General features: G+C 44.9%; 1 protein-coding gene across 3 annotated transcripts in view; it reads right to left on the reverse strand.

Annotated features, from left to right (window-relative positions):
- The window catches only part of OXCT1 (3-oxoacid CoA-transferase 1), a 1005602-nt gene that overhangs the window by 335175 nt on the left and 643656 nt on the right, over window positions 1–26771 (reverse strand). For all 3 annotated transcript variants that reach the window (XM_069627204.1, XM_069627203.1, XM_069627202.1), the window contains one exon: window positions 25074–25149. In XM_069627204.1, coding sequence (XP_069483305.1) covers window positions 25074–25149 — 76 coding nt within the window. The remainder of the gene's footprint in view (window positions 1–25073; window positions 25150–26771) is intronic.

A 26771-nucleotide genomic window follows, 5' to 3' on the forward strand; every position in this document is an offset into this window, starting at 1 on the left:
AAACATATGCAGCAAAGATGGGCATGGCCACAACACCTAAATCTTCATCACAACACAAACCTTTTCAAAAGCTTGTGTGCAACTATACATCATGCACCCCTAGAAGAAACCACATCTATGGCTCATGAACAGAACCAGTCCTGACTCACAGAGGGCAGGTGCTACCACAGACGGAAAAGCCCAACTCCCGGGCAGTCCCAGAATCCACCATATGAACGGAAGACAACCAGGGCCAGCAGCGACTTGCTCCGAGAACAGCAACCTGCTAACCCGTTGTCAGTATCGGGTCCATCAGGTCGCCAAATTCACACCCCGCCAGGGTAACTTCACATACAACCACAAGAGATACTATCATGTTCATATGGGAGCAACTCCTCACTTGCTTGCACCTTTCACTAAGCAAACCAGAGAGGAAGCAGATCACAACCCCCCCCCATACCTAAGAATGTGGCCAGCAACGGAAAAATGGCAGGAGGTGGACCTAGAGAACGCACTTGCAGTGAATCCAGGTGTCACAATCTGCCAGGGTTGACATAGCCAACAAAGGGATATATTCAGGTCAGTCCAGGAAAGGAATGAGGCACAGCTGATACCCGACAAAGATAAAGCAAGTGACAAAACCTGGCGACAGCTGAAATAAATGCAAGTGTTAATATCGCTTCTATAGCAGCCTGTGCATGTCTCCTTCAGTGTACCTCCAAGCACTCGCACCAGGTCTTGGGGAATAAGGGACTTCATGAAGTGCTAACACGCAAATTCAAACCAAAACGGCAGTCCTGACACTGCAGGAAGCCGGATATAACAACCCCTACACACGTGGGGGCTTGGAGGACCGACACTCCCTCTCCTGGACATTTGCCCAAACATTGAAACAATCTGCAAGGCCTGTGTCCCAGGAGGAGCAAGATCCAGAAGCCAGCAGGAGTGGACTGTGCTGCCAAAACCTCCTTTGGCACCGTGCCACCAGTAGAAAGGGCTCACAGGCCTGTACTCTCTGTACCTCATGCCTTCCCCAAGGAGAGAGAGCAATATTTAGCTGAAGCCACAAATCCCTCCAGAAAATGCGGCCTCATAGCAATGTTGCCCCTCCGTTCCTCACATGGCTTAACGGAATCCAAAGGAGTGGGATGAACTATCGCAAGAGTCAGCTGCGTGTGAGAACTTGGCTCCCATCTGCTAGCTCGTAGACCAATGTTCTAGCTATTGTGTTATACCGGTTCTATCTAACAGCAGCCAAAATAATAACTGACATGGATAGTCTATTCAATTTATATGTAATTGTTGAAAACGTTCCACAATGCAAACAATACCTGTATTCAATATGCTGATAAGATTGCAAATACAATGGAACACATGATGGGACAAACATATCACAGCCACTGTCAAGTTAAGTAGTTCATACATTTCACTGGATTTCATTCCACATGAGGTAGCAAGGGGAATATGTGGTGCACGGTGAGCGATTCGATTGATAAGTGCAGATATTTTGCAGACATCTGCCACCCTATTTACACCATTATGTCATCTATTACCTGGTTGCCAAGTCTGGGAATATGCAAACTGACTCGCGAGACAGCCAACCACAGAGTGAAGCGACCTGGCAGTAGCAGGAAAGGATGAGTTTTACAGTTTGAAAGAGGCAAGCTAATCCCCTCTTAAAAGCAATAAAGGGGTTGTGAAGGATTGCCATTTGGGGAGGATGTAGCCCTACCTTTTCTCATTTTATGTTTTAATATAAAATGATACATGTAATTCTTTCTCATTGTCCACACCCCACTCTCCACAAACTCCATGGAAAAAGCCTGTTCTCTGCTGAATCAGTAACCTGACCTGAAGTACCTGCTCCCCAGTGGCACTAAGCAGATTCAGTGGCCACATGTGCCCTCCGACAACTGCATTTCCGGCCAAGATTGCCACGCAGAAGCTGCATTTAAGACATACACCCCCGTTACCAAAACCACACAACTATGAGTGTTACTATTCTGGTGGCAATTGTAAACTTTAAATATAAGCCATACCCGAGTTTAAGGTATGGTTGCTAGTATCCCTTGATATTTATTAAAGCCACATCAAATTGATATCACGTGTCAGTACTGTGATCTATCTTTAGTTGTGGAAGGGTTGTGTATTTCTGGCAGAAATCCAGATCAGAAATGAACTTATTCAAGGTTACCGATGGCATCTGTTTAAATGGGCCCCTTCCTTCCCAACCTATCCATCACCAGGTTTAGAAGAAAATTAAAATCCCTTCCCCAAATAAAGAGAGACCTATGACCATCAGCCATCTTAAACAAGTTGGAAAGTATTCTTTATCATCTATAATTGGCACATATGAATTTATAATGCACGTACTCATGCCTTGCAACCTGCCTAACAGTATCAAGGTCCGTCCCTCTGAATCTCCCACATTTTATTCTCTATGTATTGGTACCCCCTCTTTTCTATCGATCTCAAAAGCATAGCGGGAAAAGAGTAACCGAACACCATTTCTTTCCATTTGCATCACAGGTCTCCCACATTCGGTCCCAGTAGGTGTGTTTCGTGCACTAAGGCCACTCGTGTCCCATTTAGTCTCAGAAATGTCTCACTCTCATCCTCTTCCCACTCTTACCCAGTCCCTGGATATTCCTCGTCCCTATTTTCACCTAGGTAAGCCCCATGCTATAACCATGACCTCTATCATCTCTGAACCCCAACTACCTGCAACACATTGCCATCGGGTAACGTTCCGCAACTGCTTTTATTGTCTGAGAACCAAATCCTCCCCCAGTGGACATTTATCAGCAGTCACCTTCCTGCCCTGTCTCTATACTAAGTCCATGATCAGGAACTCCCAAATCGCAGGACCTTACAGACCCTAATTCAACACGGGAGTAAGGATAGCTCAGGGGCAACGTGTGGACAAGATCCAAAAATACAAATCAGAAGAAAACTTAGTTCTCAATCTTTCAGACATGGAAATTTCACAGGAACTTAACTCCGCACTCAATAAAGGGTTGTCTTGCAGTCCAACCAACAGACTAGACTTTTTCCAAACAAATGTGGATCTCTATAAATTTAGTAGACTACTCAAATTAAAAAAATACTTTGCAACCTGTCAAAAAGGCAAAAAAGAAAGAATACTGAAACCCCCAATATCGGAACTCACGATACAAGATACAGAACACACAGTAAGTTTACTAAATATTGGAGAAACTGAAGAAAGTCATACTATGGAAACATTACTTACAGAGCTTGACATAGACACGGGGCAAACAGTATCATCAAAACTGAAATCAAAATCCTTGTTCACTCCACATACCATCATGGAGAATACAGTGGACATATTTAGATTAGCAGTAGAAAAAGAGCTAAGAAAAGTCTATATACAGAACCAACAAGACAGAAGGAAGCACTATAACCTCACTAAGAAAGAAAAAATTGCAATTTTGGATCTGAGCAAACATGACATCATCACAATAAAAGAGGCCGATAAAAGAGGCAAAATAGTCCTTCTAAATACCCAGGACTACATCAAAATGGTAGCCAAACATCTAAATGACTCAACCTGTTATACAAAACTCAAAGACAACCCCTTAGCAAAAATCATGGCAGAATGGAAACAGATGAGTACTGGTATGAGAATGGCCTATCAGAAGAAGAACTAGAATTTTTGAAGTCTAAACACCCGGTAATTGCCACCATTTACTTTTTACCTAAAATACATAAAAGTTACACCACAATACCCTACAGTAGACCGATAATTAATGGTATTGGTGCAGTTACAGAACCCATTTCAGCATACATTGACCGCTTTTTACAACCTTTGGCAGCAAATCTAGCATGATATGTACAGGACACAAAACACATCATACAACAGTTGGAACACATCAATTGGGAAGAAAATTACAGACTGGTCACCTTTGATGTTACGGCCCTGTACACCAGCATATTACATTTGAAAGGCATGGAAACAACAGAATACTTTCTTAAAGCAAGATCTGTCTCATATCTGGAACAGAATAACATGATACTTGAAATGTTGAACTTTGTCCTAAATAACAATATATTTATATTCAACAACACCATCTATAAGCAATGTCAAGGCACCGCCATGGGAGCCAAATTCGCACCTTCCTATGCGAACCTGTACATCGGCAGTTTTGAATTTAAGCATGCTTTGCTACACAAAACATTTACTGAAGAAAATAACATCGTATTTTGGGGCAGGTACATAGACGACATTCTGATAATATGGAATGGAAACCAAACAACCCTGCTAGAATATTACAGATACCTCAACAACAACAACTATAATCTAAAACTCACAATGGAAGAGAGCAACAACAGGATCCATTTCCTTGACTTGGAACTTTATATTGAAAATAATAAAATTCAAACAACACGTTATACAAAACCAACTGCAAGAAACAGCATTCTTCATGCCCACAGTAACCATCCAACTCATACAATCAAGAATATACCCTATGGAGAATTCATCAGAATCAAGCGAAACTGTACTCAAGATAAAGAAATGAATAAACACGTGGAGATAGCAACTCTCAAATTTCAGAAAAGAGGATACAATAAGAACCAACTTAAACAAGCACTAGCTAAAGCCAAACAACGCAATCGAAAAGACCTTCTGCTGAACAAAACAAAAAATGGGCAAACAGATGAACAGGAAAACAAAATGAGATTTTTAACTACTTATAGTACAGACAACAAGATCTTAAGGAAGATCCTACAGAAACACTGGAACATACATTGGACAATGACCTTAAGAATCATGTTGAAGATTACCCACTCATCACCTATCAAAAAGCCAAAAACTTAAAACATATTCTATGCCCATCACACTTCAAACAAGGTGCATTGCCAAAAGGCCAAACCCAACTATGGTCACAAGACAAACCAAAAGGATTTTTTAAGTGTGGACAATGCAACTACTGCAAATTTGCAGAAAATAACAAAAAATAAATCATTTTACCCAATGGCAAAATATATATGATCATGGACTTTATGAACTGCAACACTAACTATACAGTATATGCTGTCATATGTATTTGCAGCAAGATCTATATAGGCAGCACTGTAAGGCCTTTGAAAATTTGAATCTCAGAACATTTGCGCAGCATCAAAAACAGAGACATAAGGTACCCGCTTGGCAAACACTTTCCATCTGAACATCCAGAAAATAACAGACGAGATCAGATTCTTTGGCATTGAACAGGTCATAATTGGCCAAAGAGGAGGTAATAGGGAGAAAAAACTCTGCCAGCATAAAGCCAAATGGATATGTATCTTTGACTGTTGTAATCACAGACTAAATTTTGACACAGAAATGGGCCATTTCATTTAGACCCAAATAAGTAAGAGTATCCAATGAACCTATGTAAGAGAATGCCCCTCTGTTCAGAGAAGTACAAAAGAATGACCTAATGCTTTGATCTTTATATTCTGTATCAACCTGTGTAATTGCCTACCTTTCTGTATGACTCATCATCATCAATCTGAAAATTCACAACATTTACATGGAAACTAGCCTGTGCGCATATTAGGGTGAAACTCAGGCCCCACCCATATAAAGTATTGCTACACACTACACTTACAGAGAATTCTCCAATATAACGAGGAAAAGCACCATTCCGGATCCAAAATGGTGACCGGGACTAGCGCGTTGCGTCTGGAGCGTGGTGACGTCATCACGTTGCGTCGCAATGCTCCAGACGCAACCTTTAGAGCGGCCATTTTCAGAGATGCATCGGACAATCGAATCCGCTGCATCTCTTCAAAAACGAGCCGCATCTGAGAATCTTAGAAGCATCCTGATACCCAGGTGAGACCAATATCAATGCAGCATATATGTCAGCTAAGACATCAATACCATGACAGTTTAGATTAAACTTCTCTCACTACTGATAGCCATACTAAGTCATGGAGACATCAGACTGATCACGTTTTTTGTCACTCCCTAGAGACCATGGGGTGAACTGTCAAACTGGATATATTAGACCTTGCAGACATCAAAGGAATAAGCTAAAGATGCACACACATAACTAAGCATAACACAAGTAAGTATTCATGCTAATCTATCTAATTTTTGGCATTTGGCATCAAATACAATGGGGAAACAAATATTAAGGCAAATTCTCCTGTTCCCTTTCTCCTCAGCTTTACTGCACAATTGGCAACAAAAAAAGCAACTGTGTATATATAAACAAATCCCTCCTGAAGAACCACGCCAAACTCTGTATGGGGAAACACGTGTAGAGGGTGCTAGCTCAGAGGGTGCTAGCTCATACAACTAGCAACAGAAATGAATGGAAATAAAGGTCATCCTTTTCTAATCTAAGAGCAATGAAATGTGAAAGAAAATGAATGTTTCATTTTCTAACATTGAAAAAAAGTTGAAAAAAGAATGAAGTGATTCTGAAAATTCTTTATAACAAAATCTTTTTTGAAATACAATTTTAATTTGGAACGCAAAAGTGGAGTCTCTGTTTCTTTTTCTACATGTCTTGGAAGCAAGACAACATGGTGCAACACAGGTTTGAATCCCGATCCCGCACTTAGAAACCACGTGCTGGTATTAAGCGCTTTATAAATGAACAATACAATTAAATAAAAATGAACAACCATAGGGCCCAACCCAATCACCATCAGACAACCACCAGTCCTTGATCATGCAAATCATGGGTGGCCCCTTTGGTTACTGGAAATATCCCCCCGCCTAGCCACCTCAAAATACTCCACTTCCAACTGTGGTCAGTATATCCATCTTCCAAGCAGTCCTCAAGCTACTTTCTCTGATGCCTTGTTCACGTTCACGCCATTCTCCTTGGACAACTCTTCAAAGATCTAGTTTCCAAACAGCTCCACACCTCATTAGCAGATAGAAAGTAGACTTCCCATCTGCCAGTACCTCCAGTTCTGCTGGAAAGAACATTATGTACTTCATACGTTTTTTCCTCAGCTGCCATCTTAACGCATCGACTGATCTCCGCTGCTTCTGAACTCCTTGTGTGAAATCTGGGAATATCAGAATCCTGGCACTGCAGAGTACAAAATGCCCACTTCGGCATGCCTCCTGTTGGAGTGCATCTTTAACACGAAAATTCTACAGTTTGGCCACTATCATGCGTGGCGTCGTTCCAAGCGGTGATGCCCTCCTCAGCACTCTGAGCTCTCTCCAAAGTGAACAGTTTTGGCAGTCCCTTAAGAAGCAAGGTCTCCATAAGCAGTTTTCCAACTGCTCCACACTGTGACCACCTTCTCACATGCCCACCATCCTAATATTGCACCTTTGGTGCCTCCCCTCTGCATCTTTCCGCTTTATCTGGCAAGGATTTTGTCGCCCCTGCCAGACCCTTCATCTGATTCTGTAGTAAAGCCAATGAATCCTCCACATCACTGACAGTGTTCCACGACAGTGACCCTTTCGCACACCTTCCTCAAATCTGCTTGCACCAGGGATACATCCACTCTCACCTCTTGGATTTTCCCTTCCAAAGATATTCTGGATTCCTGAATCGCCACCAGTAGACCATTCATGTGATACTCACCGCTGCCTTGGGCCGTTCCATCATCCTCCGTTGCCCCATGTGTGCCATGTTCAGGGTTGGCACCTACATAAGACTCAATATTTTTGTTGTCCTAACCATGCTGACTCACGAATGTCAGTGTCCACCTGGCAAGGTGACCGAACAACAGCAATTCCACCCCCAATTTTCCCAAGTCTCCTGGCAGGACCCATTGCTTACTGTATTCACAAAAGGCTCTCACCGTGTTATCATCCACAGGGTTAAGACTATGTGACGTAAGCCTGCTCCACTTCTCCAGCCCCAACACAGTTTGGCTTTTTCACCAGGGTCGTCCTCTGTGACCTGTCCAACCCAACAAAAGCTCCTTCAAATCCCTCCAGTGCCAAACATCTATGTTCTGCCTTTTCACTCGGCTTCTCGGTCTGCTTGGCACACAGGTTTACCACGGTGGGCATCCTTCTTTAGTCTTCGTAGGCTGCCACCCGATCACTGCCTCCCTCAGGCAACGCTTGGCTCCCAACCAGGTTGTGAGCCAGGGTGTTTCCATGCGATCACCACCTCTGTCACTCTGCCAGAAATTGACGTCTTCCAAGGCAGGCAACCAATGTTCCGATACCAGGTCAGTTCCCAGAGCTCTGTGTGCAGACATCTTCTCCAGCACCACCAGCCGCATACCAAGCTCACCATCGTGATCTGTCTCCAAACCAGCGGGCCGCCAGTCCAGTCAGATCCTCTAGGTCCGAGCGTCTCTGCCGCTCTGGCGACGATATCTGTTTGCTGACCGGGCGCCAATAGTAGGGACATGCACCCTAACAGTGGCTGGCATCTCCATCCGCATATTCCTCCAGCAGTTCATCAGGTGCGGAGACTGCTGTTGTCAATGTCAAAATGGCGGCTGGCTCAGTTATCGAGATATCTCAGCACCTAGGCCCATTCTTTGTGGTCTCCAACGTCCTCCCCAGTGTTGAGGCAGTAGTTGTAGCTATATTTCATCGAAATAAGGAAGTTCACCCTGGATATTAGCAGGAATGTCAGTGGTTAGCCACAGAGACCTTGGTCCTCACGTCATCCTAGAATGGGTCCTGGCCTCGCCCACTTGGTGTTGTGAACGAGAGTGTCAGCGTGCCACTCACTGATTCCCTGCAGCCATATCCAGGTGAGAAGGTGCTAGTTGCCATTGTTATATCAGAGTTTGAAATTTAGGGGAGCTGGGAGCTATTTAGCTCCTACCTCTAGCACAGTAAAGCCTGGTTCACATCAAACCAACAGCTACCAGTAGCTACATTTGGCTCCTAGGGCCAACTGGTGCCTTCCAAGCATATACATGTGACATGAACTTTGAATATTTGAGAATGTTAATAAAGAAGAATTAGAACATATCTAATACAGATTTAAACACAATGGTTCATAAAAAAATTGACAAAAAGTTAAGAGCATATCTGGTAGCTCCTCCCTGCAGGGTGACACCAGACAGCCAAGAGCTGGTCTTAGCTCCTGCTCATCGAATCTCAATTTTGAACCCTATATATCTAATAAAAGATCAAATGCTTCATGTATGATGAGAATATATAATCCTTTATTCCAGATTGGTTCCAAAGGCTGCCGCGTCCTTCTCCTTCAAGCTCCCTTCCCTAACCGTCCAACAATCTCAGCTCTATTGTTCCATTTTCTGCATATCAAAGTGTATTGCATGGAAATACAACACAGTAAGCACTTCACCCGCGAAGCTATCTTACTAGATATTTCTTCTAAAATGTGCCTAGCACAGTATTTGGTAAGGCACTGGCTCTGGGTGTTTACATTCCTTATTAATATAACACTTATTTTTACAGTGCTTACAAGGAGATGGAATGTGTTATGCCCCCCCCATGAAAATAGCAGTGTTAGATGTTGTTTTATAAACGACTAGAGGGGACAGCAGAGGGTGGTGCGTAGATATCCTCAAATGTTTCTTTTTAACTGCACAGTTGACTAAAGAGCATGCTGTTTCGCAATTGGATGGCTCAGCAAGTTAAAAACTCAACTCTGATACGTACCAGCCTGCAATTTCCAAGTTCATGTTCAGCAGGGCTGAATCACCCCTTCATACTTCTGAGGTTGATAAGTACAGGCAGTACATGTGGTAGTTAATACCGATTTTCATAGCGCTTAGGAGAAGGATGTGTGGCGTCCAACATGAGGCACTGTACATACAAATATGACATAATACCAACTGCCTGGACTATAGGTTGCTGAAAATATGTTTGTCCAAAGTACCCGAGACATTCTCCTGGCTGGAAAGTGAGACAGACCTTCCGTAGGTTCCGACTATACCTGATCCATACTGGAATGGTGTTGTCGTGTAGGAGCGGAGAAGCCAAATAAATTGTGTTCAATTTGTGAGGAAGCCAGCCAGCAGTCCATTAAACATATTCTGATGGAGTGCAGGGGCACCTGGGAAGTGAGAGTGCGAGATCTCCTGCGGTTAGTAGAGAGAGAAGACAGATCATCACTTACCATGAATGTCGTTCAGGTATTGTAGACTTGTGGTTTGACATACGACCAATATTATCTGTGGTAAAGAAATACTACAGCGAATAAAATGGTCAAAATAAGAGACTGGTTTAATGTGCATTATAGAATAAGAAGTCCATGAAGGCTTTATGTGTTTGTTTTTTTTTCTTGTATGTATTTATTGTGTTTGCATATGTGAAAAGTCGTTATTCAGTTGAAGCACAAAAACATTTTTTTTAAAAACTGGACAGAAACTACTCTCCTGTTGCCTATAAGAATATGGCACATTAGAGAAAGCAAAAATGCACGTGCTTCTGGCAGGGGGTTTTGTGATCGAAATCTCATAATGCAGCTCATACTGGCTGCGATGAGCATAGAGTTCATCTGTCTAGAGTGTACAAGATCGGTTCATGGTTTAGGACCCTAGACACTGGTGGAAAGGAACAAGTTACTTACCTGTAACTGTTGTTCTCCAGCGTGGGTCTGGCATGGATTCACATGCTCATGAATATTCCGCGTCGTCAGGCTGGGAATCCTCGGTAAAGAAAAAATCAGTATCAGTTTCGTTTCTGATCTGTCTTTCTTAGTAGTAACCAATCACTGATCTCTGGGTCATAATTCCCCCAGCCAATGACTGCCCTCTCCCTAAACCCCGCCCCTGGCAGCCATCCTCAGATTTGGTAGCATGCCAAGTGGCAGTATGACCAAGTGAAGAGCCGCAGAGGGGTAGGTGGGAGGGTTCGCATGTGAATCCATGCCAGACCCACGCTGGAGAACAACAGTTACAGGTAAGTAACCTGTTCCTTCTCCAGCATGGGGTCTGGCATGGATTCACATGCTCATGAATAGAAGAATACATAGCAGTATACACATGCACAATCACTGGAGGTGGCAACAGGCTCACATTAAGCAATACAACAACTCAACATTAAGCATCTCTTACCTCCTCACCAGGCTCACCTTAAGCGAACAGGTTGCGCAGCACTGCTTGGCTGACCCTGGATTCCTCCCTGGAGTCCCGATCGACGCAGTAGAATCTTGTGAAGGTGTGCGTCGACCTCCACGTAGCAGCCCTGCAGATGTCCAGCAGGGGCACACCAGACAGGAACGCCGTGGTAGCAGCGATCGCTCTGCTCGAATGGGCTCTCGGACGGCCTGGCAGTGGTCAGTTTGCCAACCGGTGACAATGCATGATGCAGCCGGAGAGTCATCTGGAAATGGAAGTCTTCGAGAGAGCCTTAACTTGATTCACAGACCAAAAGTTCACAAACAGTTGTGACGTCTTCCGAAAACCCTTCGTGCGGTCCACGTAGAACTTCAGCGCTCTAGCTACATCCATCGAGTGCAAAGTCCTCTCGGCCGGCGTCAAAGGCGACGGGAAGAAAACTGGTAACACAAAGGGCTCGTTGAGGTGGAAGTCCGACGGCACCTTCTGCATGAAGGAGGGGTGCGTTCTCAGCACCACCCTCGTGTCATGAAAAGTCAAGTATGGAGGCTTGCAAGATAGGGCCTGAATCACTCCCACTCGTCGTGCAGAGGTGATGGCCACGAGGAACGCTGTCTTCCATGACAGGGACTTCAAAGGCGCTGAATGCATAGGCTCGAATGGGACTCCCATGAGCCTGGTCAGCACCACATTAAGCTCCCACGCCAGGGCAGGAGCCTTCACCAGCGGGAATTATCGGAATAGTCCCTTCATAAATTCCTTCACCAGGCGATGAGACCACAAGGATGCCCATCCCGTAGTCCTGTTATATCGGGAGATGCCAGCCAGATGTATTTTGATGGAGGCGTGAGCCAGTCCAGCCTTGGCCAGCGACAGCAGGTACGGCAGCACTTGAGGGGCCGTAATTCGCAGAGGGTTAATCTTCTGTGCACGTTACCAGACAGAGAACCTCTTCCATTTATGACTGTAACACTTGAGAGTTGAGGACGCCCTGGCCTTTGCAAGAACCTCTCTGCAATCAGCCGGGATATTGTACCCTCCAAACTCTAGTGCTGCAGGAGCCAGGCCTGCAAGTTCAGCGACTGTGGGTCGTGGTGGAGAATGGCGCCTCCTTCTCTGGAGAGAAAATCCGCGTCCGCCGGGAACCTGACTGGTGGGGACGTTGACAAGTCCAGAAGGTCCGGGAACCAGACCTGCCTCGGCCACGCCGGTGCGACGAGGATCATCCTGCATCTGGACTTCTTGAGCTGGTTGATGAGGCGGAGCAGCAACGGCAATGGAGGGAACGCGTATAGAAACAGGCCATCCCAAGGGAACGAGAAAGCATCGCCCATGCTTCTCGGCTGTGGGAACCTGCTGGTGAACCTCTGGCACTTGGAATTCGTCGCCGTCGCGAACAGGTCGATCTGGGGTTTGCCCCATCGTTGGAAGAGTCGATCCACTTGATCCTGGCGCAGTTCCCACTCTTGGCACGAGCGCAGCTCCCTGCTGAATGAGTCGGCGATGGTGTTTTTTATTCCTGCCAGGTGGAAGGGAACCAGAAATATCCCCTGGGCGACGGCCCAGTGCCACAGATCCTGGGCCTCCTTGGACAGGGCTGGGGATCTGGTGCCCCCCTGCTTCTGTATGTAGAACATCGTGGTGGTGTTGTCGGTGAAGATCCTCACCACTTTGTCCTTGAGGGACGGGAGGAACGACTTGAGCACCCAGAACACTGCTCGGAGCTCCAAGATGTTGATGTGGAGAAACCTCTCCTCCGGGAGCCAAAGGCCTCTTGCGTGGAGATCTCCGGTGTGGGCCCCCCAATCCTCCAGAGAGGCGTCCGTAGTCACCGCCTCCTGAAACGCTGGGGTTTGAAAGTCCGTGCCCGTCGTGAGGTGAGGCCGGGTGCCCCACCATATGATCGCCCGACGGAACTCCTCGTCGAGGGGGATCCTGTCCTCGAAGCAGCCCCTCGCCTGAAGCCTGCGGGCGTCGAAGAACTCCTGTAGCGTACGCATCCGAAGTCTGCAAAGGGGCACAAGGTAGATGCATGAGGACATCATCCTGAGAAGGGATTTGATGGACCTCACCCTGGCCACGTCTGTGGCTAACAGGCGCCGCACCTTGCCCAGGATGGTCTTGGTCCTCTTCTCTGAAGGGGAGGCCAATTGCTCCACTGTATCGAGCTTCGCCCCCAAAAACAGTGCTACTTGCGACGGAACCAGGTGGGATTTGGGGTAGTTGATGGCGAACCCCAGCTCCGTTAGCAACCGGACGGTCATCGCCTGTCCCAGCTCGTGCTGGAGGGTGACCATCCTGAATTTCTGCGCCTTGATGTATTTGTTTAACCGACGCAGGTCCAGGATGGGGCACCAACCACCTGTCTTCTTTCTGACGAGGAAGTACCTTGAGTACACTCCGGAGCCCCGGAGCCTCCTGGGGACGAGCTCGATGGCACCTTTCCTGAGCATCGCCTTTACTTCCAATAGCACGTGATTCTCCTTCCTGGCCACGGGAGGAATGCGAGGGCACTTCTTTAGGAATTCCAGCGAGTACCCGTTAGCCAGGGTGTCCAGCACCCAACGATCTGTGGAGATGGACTCCCACACTCTGACGAACTTCGTCAGCCGGCCTCCCACCGGGGTGCTTCGGCGGGGCCCGACAACCCGGCCGAGTCAGTCTTGCTTGGAAGCGGCCTTGCCGCCTTGGCCTCCTTGGCGACGACAGCGGGAACCCCCATGCTTGCCGCAACCTCTTGATGGCCTGTAGAGACTCATCCACCGCCTTACCAAAGAGGTTGTTGCCGTCGAACGGCATGTCCAACACTCTGGTCTGGACGTCCTCGCGAAAGTCTGTCGCCTTGAGCCATCCTCGTCGTCGGAGGTAAACTCCGTTGCCCAGTAGGCGAAATTCAGTATCGACAATGTTCGTCGCCACCGTTATGGCATGATCCGACGCCACCTTGCCCTCCTGCAGAATTTCTAGGGCCTCCGCCCTTTTGTCATCAGGCAGGAAATCTAGCAGGGGAGCCATCTTGAACCAGAGCTCCCTGTCATAGCGGGCCACGATAGCCAAGGCGTTGGCCGCCTTAATCGTCGTCGCCGCCGACGAGATGACTCGTCGTCCCATAGAGTCCAACTTCTTGCCCTCGCTGTCTGGCGGGGAAGTGGAAGTTGAAGCCGCCGCGCCCGCTGCCTTCTTCTTAGCCGCTGCCGAGACGACAGAGTCCGGCGTGGGCTGGGCCCTGAGGCACAAGGGGGCGGCATCGGGGACCCGGTACTTCTTTGCGTACCTGTCCCTCTTGGCGGGTGTCGTGGCAGGGTTCTTGATCACACCAAGCCCCTCGTCCCAGATGTCGTCGAGTAAAGGCACCGCGAGGACCATCTTCCTCTTAGCCTCTCATCGTTGGTACAGGAACCCCTCCTTTTTCTGTTCTTCAGGGCAGAGCTGGAAGAGCTTGGATGCCCTGGTTATCATGGCGTGGAAAGAGCCAACCTCGTCGGCTAGGGATGCCCGCGGGGGGAGTGATGACGGGATGTCCGCTGTGTCATTGCCGCCGTCATCGTCCGTCCCCATCGCCGTATCCTCTCCCGGCGAGGGGGATGAGGGGTCCACCAGTCTCACACGCACGAAGGGCGGAGCGGGGTGGACTCTCCTCCAGTTGTTCGGAGGGCTTCCCGATGGGCCTGGTTCTGGCTCCTCCATCGGGGTGCGTGGCAATCTCGTCCTTATCTCGGTACATAATGATTGGATTGCCAACAAAATGGCCGCCGAGCTATCCTGGGGCTCGGGCAATGGCTGCGACGGACGGGATGGCCGCTCCACTGTTTGTCGTCGTCGTTGCTATCTTCGATCACGTCAGCAGGGACCGTCCCCTGGGATCGAACCTTCTCGAACCTCTCGTTGAGGTTTATGAACCTCTCGTTGAGGCCTATGGACCTTTCGTTGAGGCCCTTCTCGATCGCCACCAATTCCTCCTCAGTGGCTGATTCCGAGTCTGTAATGGCCACCGCCCCCCCCCCTCTTTTTCAGCCGGGGCTTCATGGGGGTCTTAGCGACGGGCTGGAAAGAGGATTCCCTCCGCGGCGGCAGGGATAATCTGGGCCCAGAGGCCGTTTCCATTGGCGTAGTCTCAGCCGGCTCTGCCAGGGCTGCAGCGACCACTTCGGTAGGGGCCTTAGCCGGGGTGGATCAAAGCCCTCAGCACCTTAGGTGCGTCCTGGGCCTTCGCCTTGGTGGCAGGGGCAGTGCCTCGCTCCCCCTTCGAGATCGACCAGGTCTGCTCCAGCGGCCTACCCGGGTTCTCAGACTTCCTCTTCCCTGAACCAGAGCGCTGGCTCGTGGTCGAACGTGCTGGGGAAGTGCGCCCTGCTTGGCAACCGAAGAGCCCGACCTTTCGGCGCTCCAGGAGCCCGCAGACTCGTGGTGCTTGGCCTTCTGTTGAGCCCCCGTCGTCGGGGCGCCCTCAAAGGACTTAGAAGCCCGCTCAGACTTCTTCGCCTTCTCACTTGCTGTGCCCTTCTCCAGCCAGGTGGCGAGGCGGGAACGACGATCTTGTTTGGTCCGTTCCGAAAGGTTCTTGCAGAACGCACAGTCCTTCTCCACGAGCGTCTTGTCCCCATGGAGGCAGTAGACACATCGCGAATGCTCGTCCTCCTTGAAAACGTTATATAATCCACATCCAGGGCAGTTCCTGAACCGCTTGGATCCGGGTGTCGAGCTCCCCTTGTCCTGGGCCATGTCCATTGAGGTAGGCCGCAGATCTTCCAGAATCTTCCAAGAAGTGTAAACGCGACGAAAACCTCACCCTTGAGGGGCGTAGAAGAATTCCGAAACAGGTACCCGTTATCGGAAGTAGAAACGGTGGAGCTTGAGGCTTGATTAAACCGAAAAAATAAGAAATTCTCCTGAAAAAGCGTGAAAACACAGTAAAAAAACTCGAGAGCCAAACACGAGGATTCCCAACACTTGAGCGTGCGGTAAAAATCTGAGGATGACTACCAGGGGCGGGGTTTAGGGAGCGGGCAGTCATTGGCTGGGGGCAGTATGACCCAGAGATCAGTGATTGGTTACTACTAAGAAAGACAGATCAGAAACGAAACTGATACTGATATTTTCTTTACCGAGGATTCCCAGCCCGACAACGGGGAATATTCATCAGCATGTGAATCCATGCCAGACCCCATGCTGGAGAATGGACATATGTTGGACGACCATGACATGACCTTTTGTGAATTTTCCAGTACACAGATTGACCCTACAAATATTTTTGATAGTTGCAAACAGAGCATTACAGCAACATATATTTATATGCCCTCCACAAAAAAAACACAACGGGACAGTGTTCGCGTCTCCTATTTCGTGGTGCCCCTGACGCAGTGCAAAAAATATCAAGGGGGCCAGCCCTGTCGAAGTGCCAGAGCCATACAACTGCAACTGATAAAAGTTGCTGGAGTTTTACCGTGGGTATTATTTAATTTATATAACAATCGCCAAGATGCGTGTGTATATATATGATAGAGAGAAATTGTGTGCAGCATTTTCTTTCTGCCACCTGCATATGAATTGTTCATCACAAAAACGCAGTTGACAGTTTGGCAAAGGGAAATCTCCTGCCACACCTGAAGTTGTGATTATATACTACTATCCGTGCATTTCACTGCCACCTGCTGGTGAACTTTTCATTATGAATACATAGAACAGTAAAGAAGCAAACTGAGCATCAGCACAGAACTCGTGCCGTCTGCCACCTTTTTATTTCCGCCATTTGGCAGTCCCTTTTCTCCATTAAACAACAAAAATAATGTACATGGTTTTCATATTGTATGTTTATACTCGTTATCGAACCAGATCTGCTGCTTGCATGCAATGGCGCGCGAAGCACTGAAGCCTTCATGCAGCTCATGAAAGTGCTTCATCGTCAACATAAGCAGAATGGCTTGCCACTTGGAGGAGTCCATCGACCACCGACTGCCATATATGGCCCAGCGTCTTTGCTACTCAGTACATCAGTAATCTAGGGCAGTTCTCGGGTGAGTGCAGGGACCCAGGTAGGGATGCAGGTTTGGGGTGGGGGAACTTATATTGGCTATACAGGTTTCAGTCTGAAGACCTGTGGATATGGGTTTTCCTCAAAAGAATTTCTCTAAATTGGGAGTATACATTTTCCCCCCAAATAGGTTTATTATGAACGTTGTCGTTTTTTTCCCCATAGCAAAGCAACGTATTTTCTCCCCCTTTCCCCATACAGAGCACAGTCCTTATTGGGTCTATTCTCTTTATCCATGTGGTTCACACATGTCGGTGGAGTGTGCTCCTTCTGCCTTCCCATGCGCCCTCATACATGAACCACCAACAGGCTGTCATCTCGCCCATGGCTTCTTCCTCGTTCTTGCATTTAAGGCACATTCGAACTAGAACCTTTCCCGACAAAGCAAGATTTTAGAAAACACTACAAAAGGTAAGATGCGGGGGATCTCCTCAAATAATATTTTGGGACCTTAGTATGCGATGCCAGCAGGGATAGCTGAGAAATATGCCACAGTGAAAAGAGCACATCGTTTGCTTACACAGACAATCCATGCACACACTGCACCCCCACTCTCACTGCACAGCTTCCTACTGCACAGCCCCTACCCTCTCCCTTTATACCCATATTATGCATTGTGCATGTAGGCTGAATGGTTCTTGAAACCATTGTCTTGCTGTCCAGATGTGCAAAACTAGCATGCCACACTTAACAAAGACAAAGCATAATGAATACATTAGTCATAGCATTGGCTAGGCAGTATATAACTATACAAATCTCACTAGAAAAAAATGACATTCAAATGACAAGTTATTCAAAACTTTCATGATGATCATTTCCTTTAAAAATCTTAATCAATTTGCAGAAAGTAATTTCTCCTACAATTAGGGTAATTCTGTTACCACCACATTACAGCACAATACAAGTGTAGTGGTAAGGTGGTGGATTTATCTCCACCTTACCACCAAAAATGGGCAAAATCGTCAGAATTACCGTCAGCATTAATTCTGCTAAAATCCCTATGGACTCTAAAAAATGGGGCTCAGCACCACCCTACCACCACTTGTAATGCCGCTGGGCCAAGTAGCAGTAATCAAGTTTTGCAGTAATTCGGCAGATTTGTCGCTCAATTGCTACCAAAGTCGTATGAGGCATATCGTTTTCAAGCATCCTCTGTGTTCTTTGAGGGGCACAATCTGCAGACACTATGGTTGGAATGCCCTCTCAAGCCCTTATTATTTTGTATCAAAGCAGAATGTCCCATCTCACAGGAAAACAGGCAGTGTAATACTGGGATAAACAGACCTTCGGAATGGCTTTAACTTAATCCCTTATGGCAATTAATTTGCTTGGGTGTTACTGGCTTACATCATATTCTGCAAGAATATACACTCCTCACAATTGCTTGGGTCAGAAACTATGCCCTTCACTAACTCTACACGCTCTGATGAATTTGGAGAACAAGAGATCATACAATCAAAGAACCGGGGATCAGTCATTCGTATTTAGACAAGTACTGCAATTTTCTTTACTTTTGCTAGAGCAGATAGCCAATTTAAATCCCAGTTCTAGTCTCGCTGCACTGCCTGGAGTAGTTTTCGGCAATTTTAGCAGAGATGGACTAAAAGGCTCCATTTAGATATCAAGTGACTACCAGTTGTCACTTACTAGCACATCTACTCAATATGAAAGGTTCTGTTCTTTTGAAGATACACTCAAATTAGTGGTTGAATACTTAGGTATTTGTTTTTGTTGTTTCACCTTTTCAATTTCACATCTAGCAGTACCATTATAACTTTCTATCAACGCGGTCCTGAAATATTTATTTTCTTGTAATTTCTATTTTATGTGTAGTACTTCACACCAGAAACTTACTCTATTGGACAGTCTCCTAATTTCCAAATAAAACAAATCGTTTTGATCTTTTTACTGAACTACATTATTTTGGTCTTGCCAACATAGATGCCTAAATTAATATCTTTTGCATATTCCAGGGTCTTATTCAGGATCATCTGCAGGCCTATTGGGGGTCAATCACACAGCATAAAAACGTCTGCATAAGACAGCCGCTATTTCCATGTGCCTCGTATTTAGAAGGAATATTTGTTGCTGCAGCCTCACTCATGTCAGATAAAGAGTAAAGGAACGAGGAGGCAATCCTGCATGTATCCCCTTTCCCACCCCTCTGTTTGAACGTCCTACTACCTTTTCACAGAAGGTCAAACATTCGGGCTGCGATCAACACAGTGGGCATGTAGTTAAATCACAGGCTTCAGTAACTTCGCATCCCCTTCCGTTCCATTGCTGCAGCTGGCCACCCTGCAGTAGTTGGTGGCTTGGTAACTTCCATATTGGATATATGCCAGTGCTCTTCTATCAGGTATCCCACAACCTCAGTGCAAGTTGCTCAAAATGCTGCATCAGGACTTGCAAGCCAAAATTGTCCCCCATTTGTCATTATGGAAAATCTCTCCATTGGCTACCCGTCAGGGGAGAGGTTTACGTTTCAAATACCGTGTCTGGCTTTCATGGACTAGCACTACTTTATCTTTCGGAAAAGATCAAACTTTTCCATCTGGCACTCAACTTTGGGTCTGCCAACCAGTGTCTGCTAGTTGTGCCAACAGCCCACTATAGTTGCTGCCAACCAATGTCTGCTAGTTGTGCCAACAGCCCACTATAGTTACAAAAGTGATACATATTGCTGTTTCAGGTCCTCCCCTCTGGAACTCCCTCCTCCTTTCTCTTAGAGAAATTAAGACTTTGCTATTATTCCAAGAAACACTCAAAACCCATCTTCTAACTAATTCACTTTACCTTCCTTCCCGATGTTTCTACTTGGTTCTTGCGCCTAGATGAAGTTCATTCTCCTCGGTCAGAGTAACGCGTTACAAATGTAATCTAACGGCCTAGTTTTCAGCCCGCTTCATTGCTATTGTACTAGTAAGGGAGACATCTGCATTCAAACAAGAAAGAGCTGCTTTTATCAAATGTGATGTCATCAAAATATGTGGGAAAACACAATAGATACGAAAAGGAGGCACTCGATTATGAGCACTAAACCTCTGAACAAAAGTGAAGACCGGAAGAATAGATTACGTGGATAACCCTATACGATCTAATTTTCCTATCATTCAGAAATGTCAAATTTAGTGAAAGCTCACTATTTATTTCCTACACTGCAGGCCTTTCTCTGGAAAAATCTACACTGCTTTCAGAAGCCATTGTCTACTTGAATGCAACTGGGTTCAAAAATGCACAGATCACTGGACTGGACTGAAGAGTAGCACTACGACTTCAGTCTAATGTCACAAATACATGTCCTGGTCACCTGACTGCCGAGTAGCATCGACAGACCTCAGACCAATGTAAAACGCATGCCATGATCGCTGGACTGCAGAGTAGCAGTGACTGGCCTCCGTCTAATCTCAAATACATGCAATGATTACTGGACTGCAGTGTACCATTGACTGACGTCAGACTAATCTCATAAATACATCTAATGATTACTGGACTGCAGCGTAGCATTGACTGACCTCAGACTGATGTCATAAACACAGGCACTGATCACTGGCCTACAGTTTAGCAGCACAGACACACGTTCACACATTAAGACATGCATGAAGCTCTCACTACTGGACTAAAAGGCAAATGAGGTGATGGGGCTCGACTTTGCTCCCCTTGCACGTCCACTGAAACATCTTTTAATGCATTAGTCCTGCTAGGTTACAGCTCAGACATTGGGCAAAGTTGCACACAATGTATCCTTCCTGAGATCAGATAGCTTCTGGCACAGTCTTATGAACGGGTTTCATACTGGTGTAACCATTGCACTCATTAAAAGTGTGATTATTTCACATACACGGTTAGGTGCATGTATTTATAAAGCCTTAATATAACATTTAAGATTTTGGGATTGTTTTTCCTATAATTCTGTTTTATATGAATGTATAGTATTCCTTTTGGATATGTGAAAAGTTTCAATAAACTATGACAATACATTGTTTTGTTAAAAAAATAAATGAGTCAAGACTAAAGAGTAAATGACGAGAAGAGTTCTATGGTAAATTACCGCATTTTAAAGTCCGAACACACAAAGACAGATGTGTCTTGCTCGTTTTTGTGTCGGCTTTAAAATATGGCAATAACACATACTGACCCTCCTACAACTCCTGTTCACCCACCCCACCTTTTGCCGCTGGTTCTCTTTTTAATCGGGGGCGGGGGGAATGAGGGTTTAACCCCCTTCTTTTCATCTAGGACCACGAGAAGACAACCAAAACTCTGAACTTAGCAAAGTGCACCATCAAAAGCAGGAACTAGTAAAAATAACCCCAGTTTAAAATACTGCGGAGGAGATCTAAAACCAACTGCAGAGCACATGCCCGTTACCATCCCAGCAGAATTTCAGCGCCAGAAAAAAGAAATGCCAAAGCAATGTTCCCCATTTGCCCGGATGCTGCTCACATACGGCAGTACTGCAGCCCATTACGAAAAGGGGCTGCCCGGCGTGACACTGCGATGACCATTACGACACAATACTTCTATGAATCACTTATGTCTAATAAGTATCAGCGTGGTTAAATGCGACGCTGTGATGCCCACCACTTCGCAGTGCCGCTCAATATAAGACACTGTGCTATATGGTAAAACACAGCCCAGCTCAGCGTGCCAGTCCTTCCAGAGGGTTACCAGGCAGTGGTCATAAGATGCCATGGTGCTGCAAGTATTACTAAAAGTTTACCAACATATTCCACATTGCCACCAATCAGCACAGAGCGCTACCTTTCTAAAGGTGCTCATATATATATATATATATATATATATATATATATATATATATATATATATATATATAATGTCACTATTTTCAGGGTGCTGCTCAAATGCCAGGATGATTTTCAATCTGACTGAGGACTGTGAGTAGCACCAGGTATCCAGGGATGGACTGGCCCATATAGAACACTGGAGATTTGCGGGTAGGCATCTTTTGTGTGACATTTCTACTTTTTATGATAATAAAGGGTTGCACTTGCTGAAAATCTGTAATTTGGGGCCACTTTGAAAATAATTTCCAGGGCCTCTTTCAGTTGCCAGTCCACCCCTGCAGGCATCTGAGCAAACATTCCACTTTGCACCATCCAGCTATCAGCAGTATCTAGGTTACTAACAGTCCTCATGTCCAATCACAAAGCAAGAATTTATAATGGAAGGCATCATTCTTGGGGTGGTGACAGGGCAGACATGTGTGACTCGGATGTCCAATCAGGGCGTCATGCATGTCATCACATCTGAAATCACGATGTAAATGCATCCAACGAGAAGGTTTACACGAACAATGAGCAGGATTGTATTTAGAAGTTATTCACAAATGAATGGAAAATTAATTTTAAATGTGTCACATGTTAACAAACCTTAATTCCCAGCAATCAGCCAGTGTATTACTTGCTTCACAAAATGTCACACAAAACATTCACATTTCCTGGATATTTGGAAAGGGCCCACATAAGCAAATTAAAAACCTGACCGCTCTGACTCAGTTCCTGGGAAGTCAGAGTGTATGTTAAGAGCAGGAGTGTGTGCTCTTTTGCTCTCCAGATGACTCAACTTCCACGGCCCTCTTAAAATAGCATTGCTATAGTGGGGGATCTGGAGAGTCATAGAGAGGCGCAGCGTGAGCAGTATTCCGACTGTTCCTTCTTCAAATACTATAACATTTTAGTTGGGCCATTTCAATTTGAAAGAAACCTTACTCTACTGCAAGAGGATCTGCCAACTCCCCTATCCTCCTAGCTATCGTTACCCTCCCCTTGTCCCGTGCCTGCTTTGTTCCCTCATGCTTTGAAGCAGTTTGCTCTACATATAATGCATTGTTACACTTCATGAAATAAATAAGTTATAACTGTCTGTTCTGCTTCTATAGTGCTGAGGAAATTAAACTTTAAAATGAAGTTCAAGAATTTGAACCCTTGACGCCCCCCTCCTGCTCCCCCTGGAGGGCACTCTCCATACTATCAGTAATTCCCCAACATTTGAAAATCGTGAAGGAGGGGTCCTTCCTTTTTTGAACTGTTATCGTCTCACGAAGCTAGAAATAGTGTGAGCCATTCCTTTTACAAAGAATATGGTTTTGGGGGCCTAATCCCCCTCAAGAAAAGTTTGGATTCAAAAAGAAGACAAATGACAAGACTATTTTTTCTGGTATATTGGCTTAAATGTCAAATTACATACCTGGGTGGAGACTGTATACTTTTTAAAGAATAGTTGGACACAACTGTCTGGAGATGCACCAAGCAGTGTTATATTATTCTCTAGCAGGTGTACCAGTACTTTGCACGGTAATTCCTACTTCAGTCCTAGTTTGAATTTTATTTAATGAAGTAAACAACCAATGCTTCTTTATAGACAATATTGCAAGTCTTTCCAGTAGGAGCCAGTGTGAACAAATTGTCTTTGTTTCTAACTCTGGAGCAAGGCACATAAAGCTGACCAAGAGAAAAGCATGAATCCCGTAAATTGGTTCCATCTACTTTGAGTTGGAGCATTGAGATTGCACCGCAACATTGTTGTCCAGATCCACAGCCGAGGCAGCAGCAAACTCAACGTAAGTGCTGTACATGTAGAGATGATGAAGCGTGTAAGCTTGAAGTGCCGTATCTGTACATGTACGGCTGAAGCGTGTATGCTTCGTATTGTCGAGATGACATACATTCATCAACTTCAGTGGGAAATGGGAATGTATGCCATGATGTGACAGACAGCGTCATTGCAGAAACTACTGAAGAGACATGCACTCTTTCCTGTCACCCACATAACTACAAAATCACTGTTTTGTGTCGCCCGCATCACTTCAAAAGTGAGTGCTGCTGTCAGCTAGAATGCGCATAGTGTGGAAAGTCTAGGAACAATGAAATACATAGAACTACGGTGCAAAAAGCCATATGGCAGGGGGAAGTATTGCAGACCGCCTAAAAAATAAAATAATCAGAACAAGTTATATTTTTATACTCGTTACATTGTCTACACCATGGAACCATGGAAGATACCCGCATGCCCCATTTCAGGTTTGTACCATGCTGGGAAGTATGATGAACATTTTGAACAGACACATAAAAACCGAAGCATTGCAGACCGCTAAAAAAAAAAAAAAATAATAAAAAAGAAGGAAAATGTATAGCTTATACTTTTTACATTGTCCACACCCACACCATGGAACCTATCCTGATCACTCATTTCAGGTTAGGATTGTAGCATGTTGGGAATTATGCTGAACATTTCGAGCAGACATACACACACATTTACTATCTATATATATATATATATATATATATATATATATATATATATATATATATATATATATATATATAGAGAGAGAGAGATGGAGCAACTATTGCCTGTTAATGACTCAATATATTGCAGAATACAGATGTAACTAATCAGTTAGTGAATTCTGAATTGTTACCTATGCGTAATGCCCAGACCACAGCAAAGAGATGGATGGGCAAAGGTAAATGGTTCGGGGATTCTGGACCCTACCACATTAGAACGGCACAATATTTTCAGGATACACAGGATAAAGTATGAACTTACAACAAACATTCTTCGAATTAGGCTGTGAACCTAGATTACTTGACATGTGGCACAGGCACATGTCTAGGTTTTCAAGCTTCCCACACAGGTGATTAGCACTGGGTGGGTTTTGAGGAGTGGCCTCTGATCACATTATGTGGCCCAGGAAACCTGCCTATTTGGAAAAATGGCAGTAAGTATGTAAACATTTACGCAGATAGTTTTTCCATGCAAGGAATGTGTACGTTCATAACGCAATACATTTAATTCTGGCTCAGCATAGTCTTCTAAAAAAAAAGGCATGACTTTTGCTAAATACTCTTCTTCTGGACCTCCTTTACAGTTGGTACTGTACTTTTGCAACCCAGGGTCAGGGCAGTAAATTGTGACCAAAATGGCCAGTATGTGGATGGATGGTCAGGAAATAAGAGTATTTAAAACTTCATAGGCTTTTTGAAAAAAATAAAACCACAAAATGAGCTCTTATGTTAACTCCCAAAAGGACTGCAGTGTGACCTGCTGTACTTACAGGTATCATCCAGTTTGCCAAATCGCCATGCTTCGACACCTGCATTGCACCGAGCATTGTCAAATTAACATGTCCCCTAAAAAAAAAAAAAAGCAAAACAGCTGTTTTTAAAATACTACTCTCAAATGATTGCAGTCTAACTGGAAATGCCCTCTTTAGTATTAACAAATGCTGCTCAGTCTGCAGTCTATTCTAATATAGTTAATTAGTAAGTTCACATTGCATAGCCAGAGTAGCGTACACATACCGACACATCATTTTGAACACTTTCTTAGCCACATCATGTTTGCAAGGATCCATCATAAACATCAGTAGTAGAGTGGGATGCAACTCATCACGCTTTAATTTTGACGGTGTCCACGCCTATGGTGCCCTTAGCCCCGCTCCCTTTTGATACTAGTTTAATATCTGTTTGATATACATTTAATATCATCTTTATATCAAAAAGATATCGTTTGATAAGCCCCCCAAAATGTTTGATCTGAATTTTATATCAATTTGATAAGCACCCCAATATCTTTAATAAGCCCACCAATATTTTTTTATATCAATTTTATATAAATGTCGATATCAATTTTATGTAAGGTGTATATTAAAATTATATAAATTGGCTTTCGACGGATATACATTTCAAGAGCATTTCCAGGCCGTGGAGCCCCAGCGCTCATCAGCAAGCTCCGAAGATGAGGACTATGAATCTAGGATTGTGCAGAGTGATGTGCTCTTGATGGCAGCGAGTGTCCCCGCCACAATGGCAGGGGGGCTATCCATATTAAAGGCTATAATTTTGATATACATTTAATATATAAAATATAAGAATATACAAATGATATATTTAATATAAAAAATTGAAGCCATAACAAGTATTGTTTTTATATAAAAATGCATGTTTTTATTACAAACATTAATAAAAAATCATAACATTTTAATGTAGTAATTCATATTAACGTGCATATTAATACAACATTCACATTTTTAAATATAAAAAAATCATAAAAAGTCATATATTTTAATATAAAAATAAAATCTATGAAGTTGGCCACAAATATTTGATATAAAAAAAATGTTGATTTCATTTTGATATACAATGTAGATCAACGTTATATGAACCGCATATAAAGTCCATATATAGATGATGGCACAGCATTCCAGAAGTTCAACAAGGTCTGAAAATAACCCTTGGTCGCTTGTGTGATCTTGCGCAAAGTCCCACAGAACCAGGCAGCTCTCTCTGTTTACTGAGACAGAGACAGTGGCTTTGTCCAAAAAATGCAAGCCCAGAAATTGCTGTCAAGCTAGTTACTTTTCAGAGCAATGCCTAGAGCAAGGGAAAAAAAAGACCAAAAACAAGTAAACGATCAAGGATCCCTGTTCTGTGACAACCGAGACTGTTTAAATCTTGCGGCGAGTATTCAGGCAGCGTGTAGCTTTCAAAAGCTGATACAGCGACTGTGAAATTCATCCCCCCTACTTACCCTCAACACATACTTTGGCACCGTTTGAGCTGCATGCTGTGAAGTGTCAATATATATACGCCATGACTCGGAACCAGTCTGAAGGGGTGCGCAACAACAGCTGGAATGCGGAGAGGGGCAGGGGAGCGTACTCTGTGAAAACATGTCAGGGCATAAATCCTTCAGCGCACGGATGTGTTTGTGCGGTTATTTCAATGTATAATTGCACCTATTTAAATAAAAC

The sequence above is a fragment of the Ambystoma mexicanum genome, chromosome 6p (genome assembly GCF_040938575.1).
Source record: "Ambystoma mexicanum isolate Mex_15411 chromosome 6p, UKY_AmexF1_1, whole genome shotgun sequence".
Taxonomy (NCBI): domain Eukaryota; kingdom Metazoa; phylum Chordata; class Amphibia; order Caudata; family Ambystomatidae; genus Ambystoma; species Ambystoma mexicanum.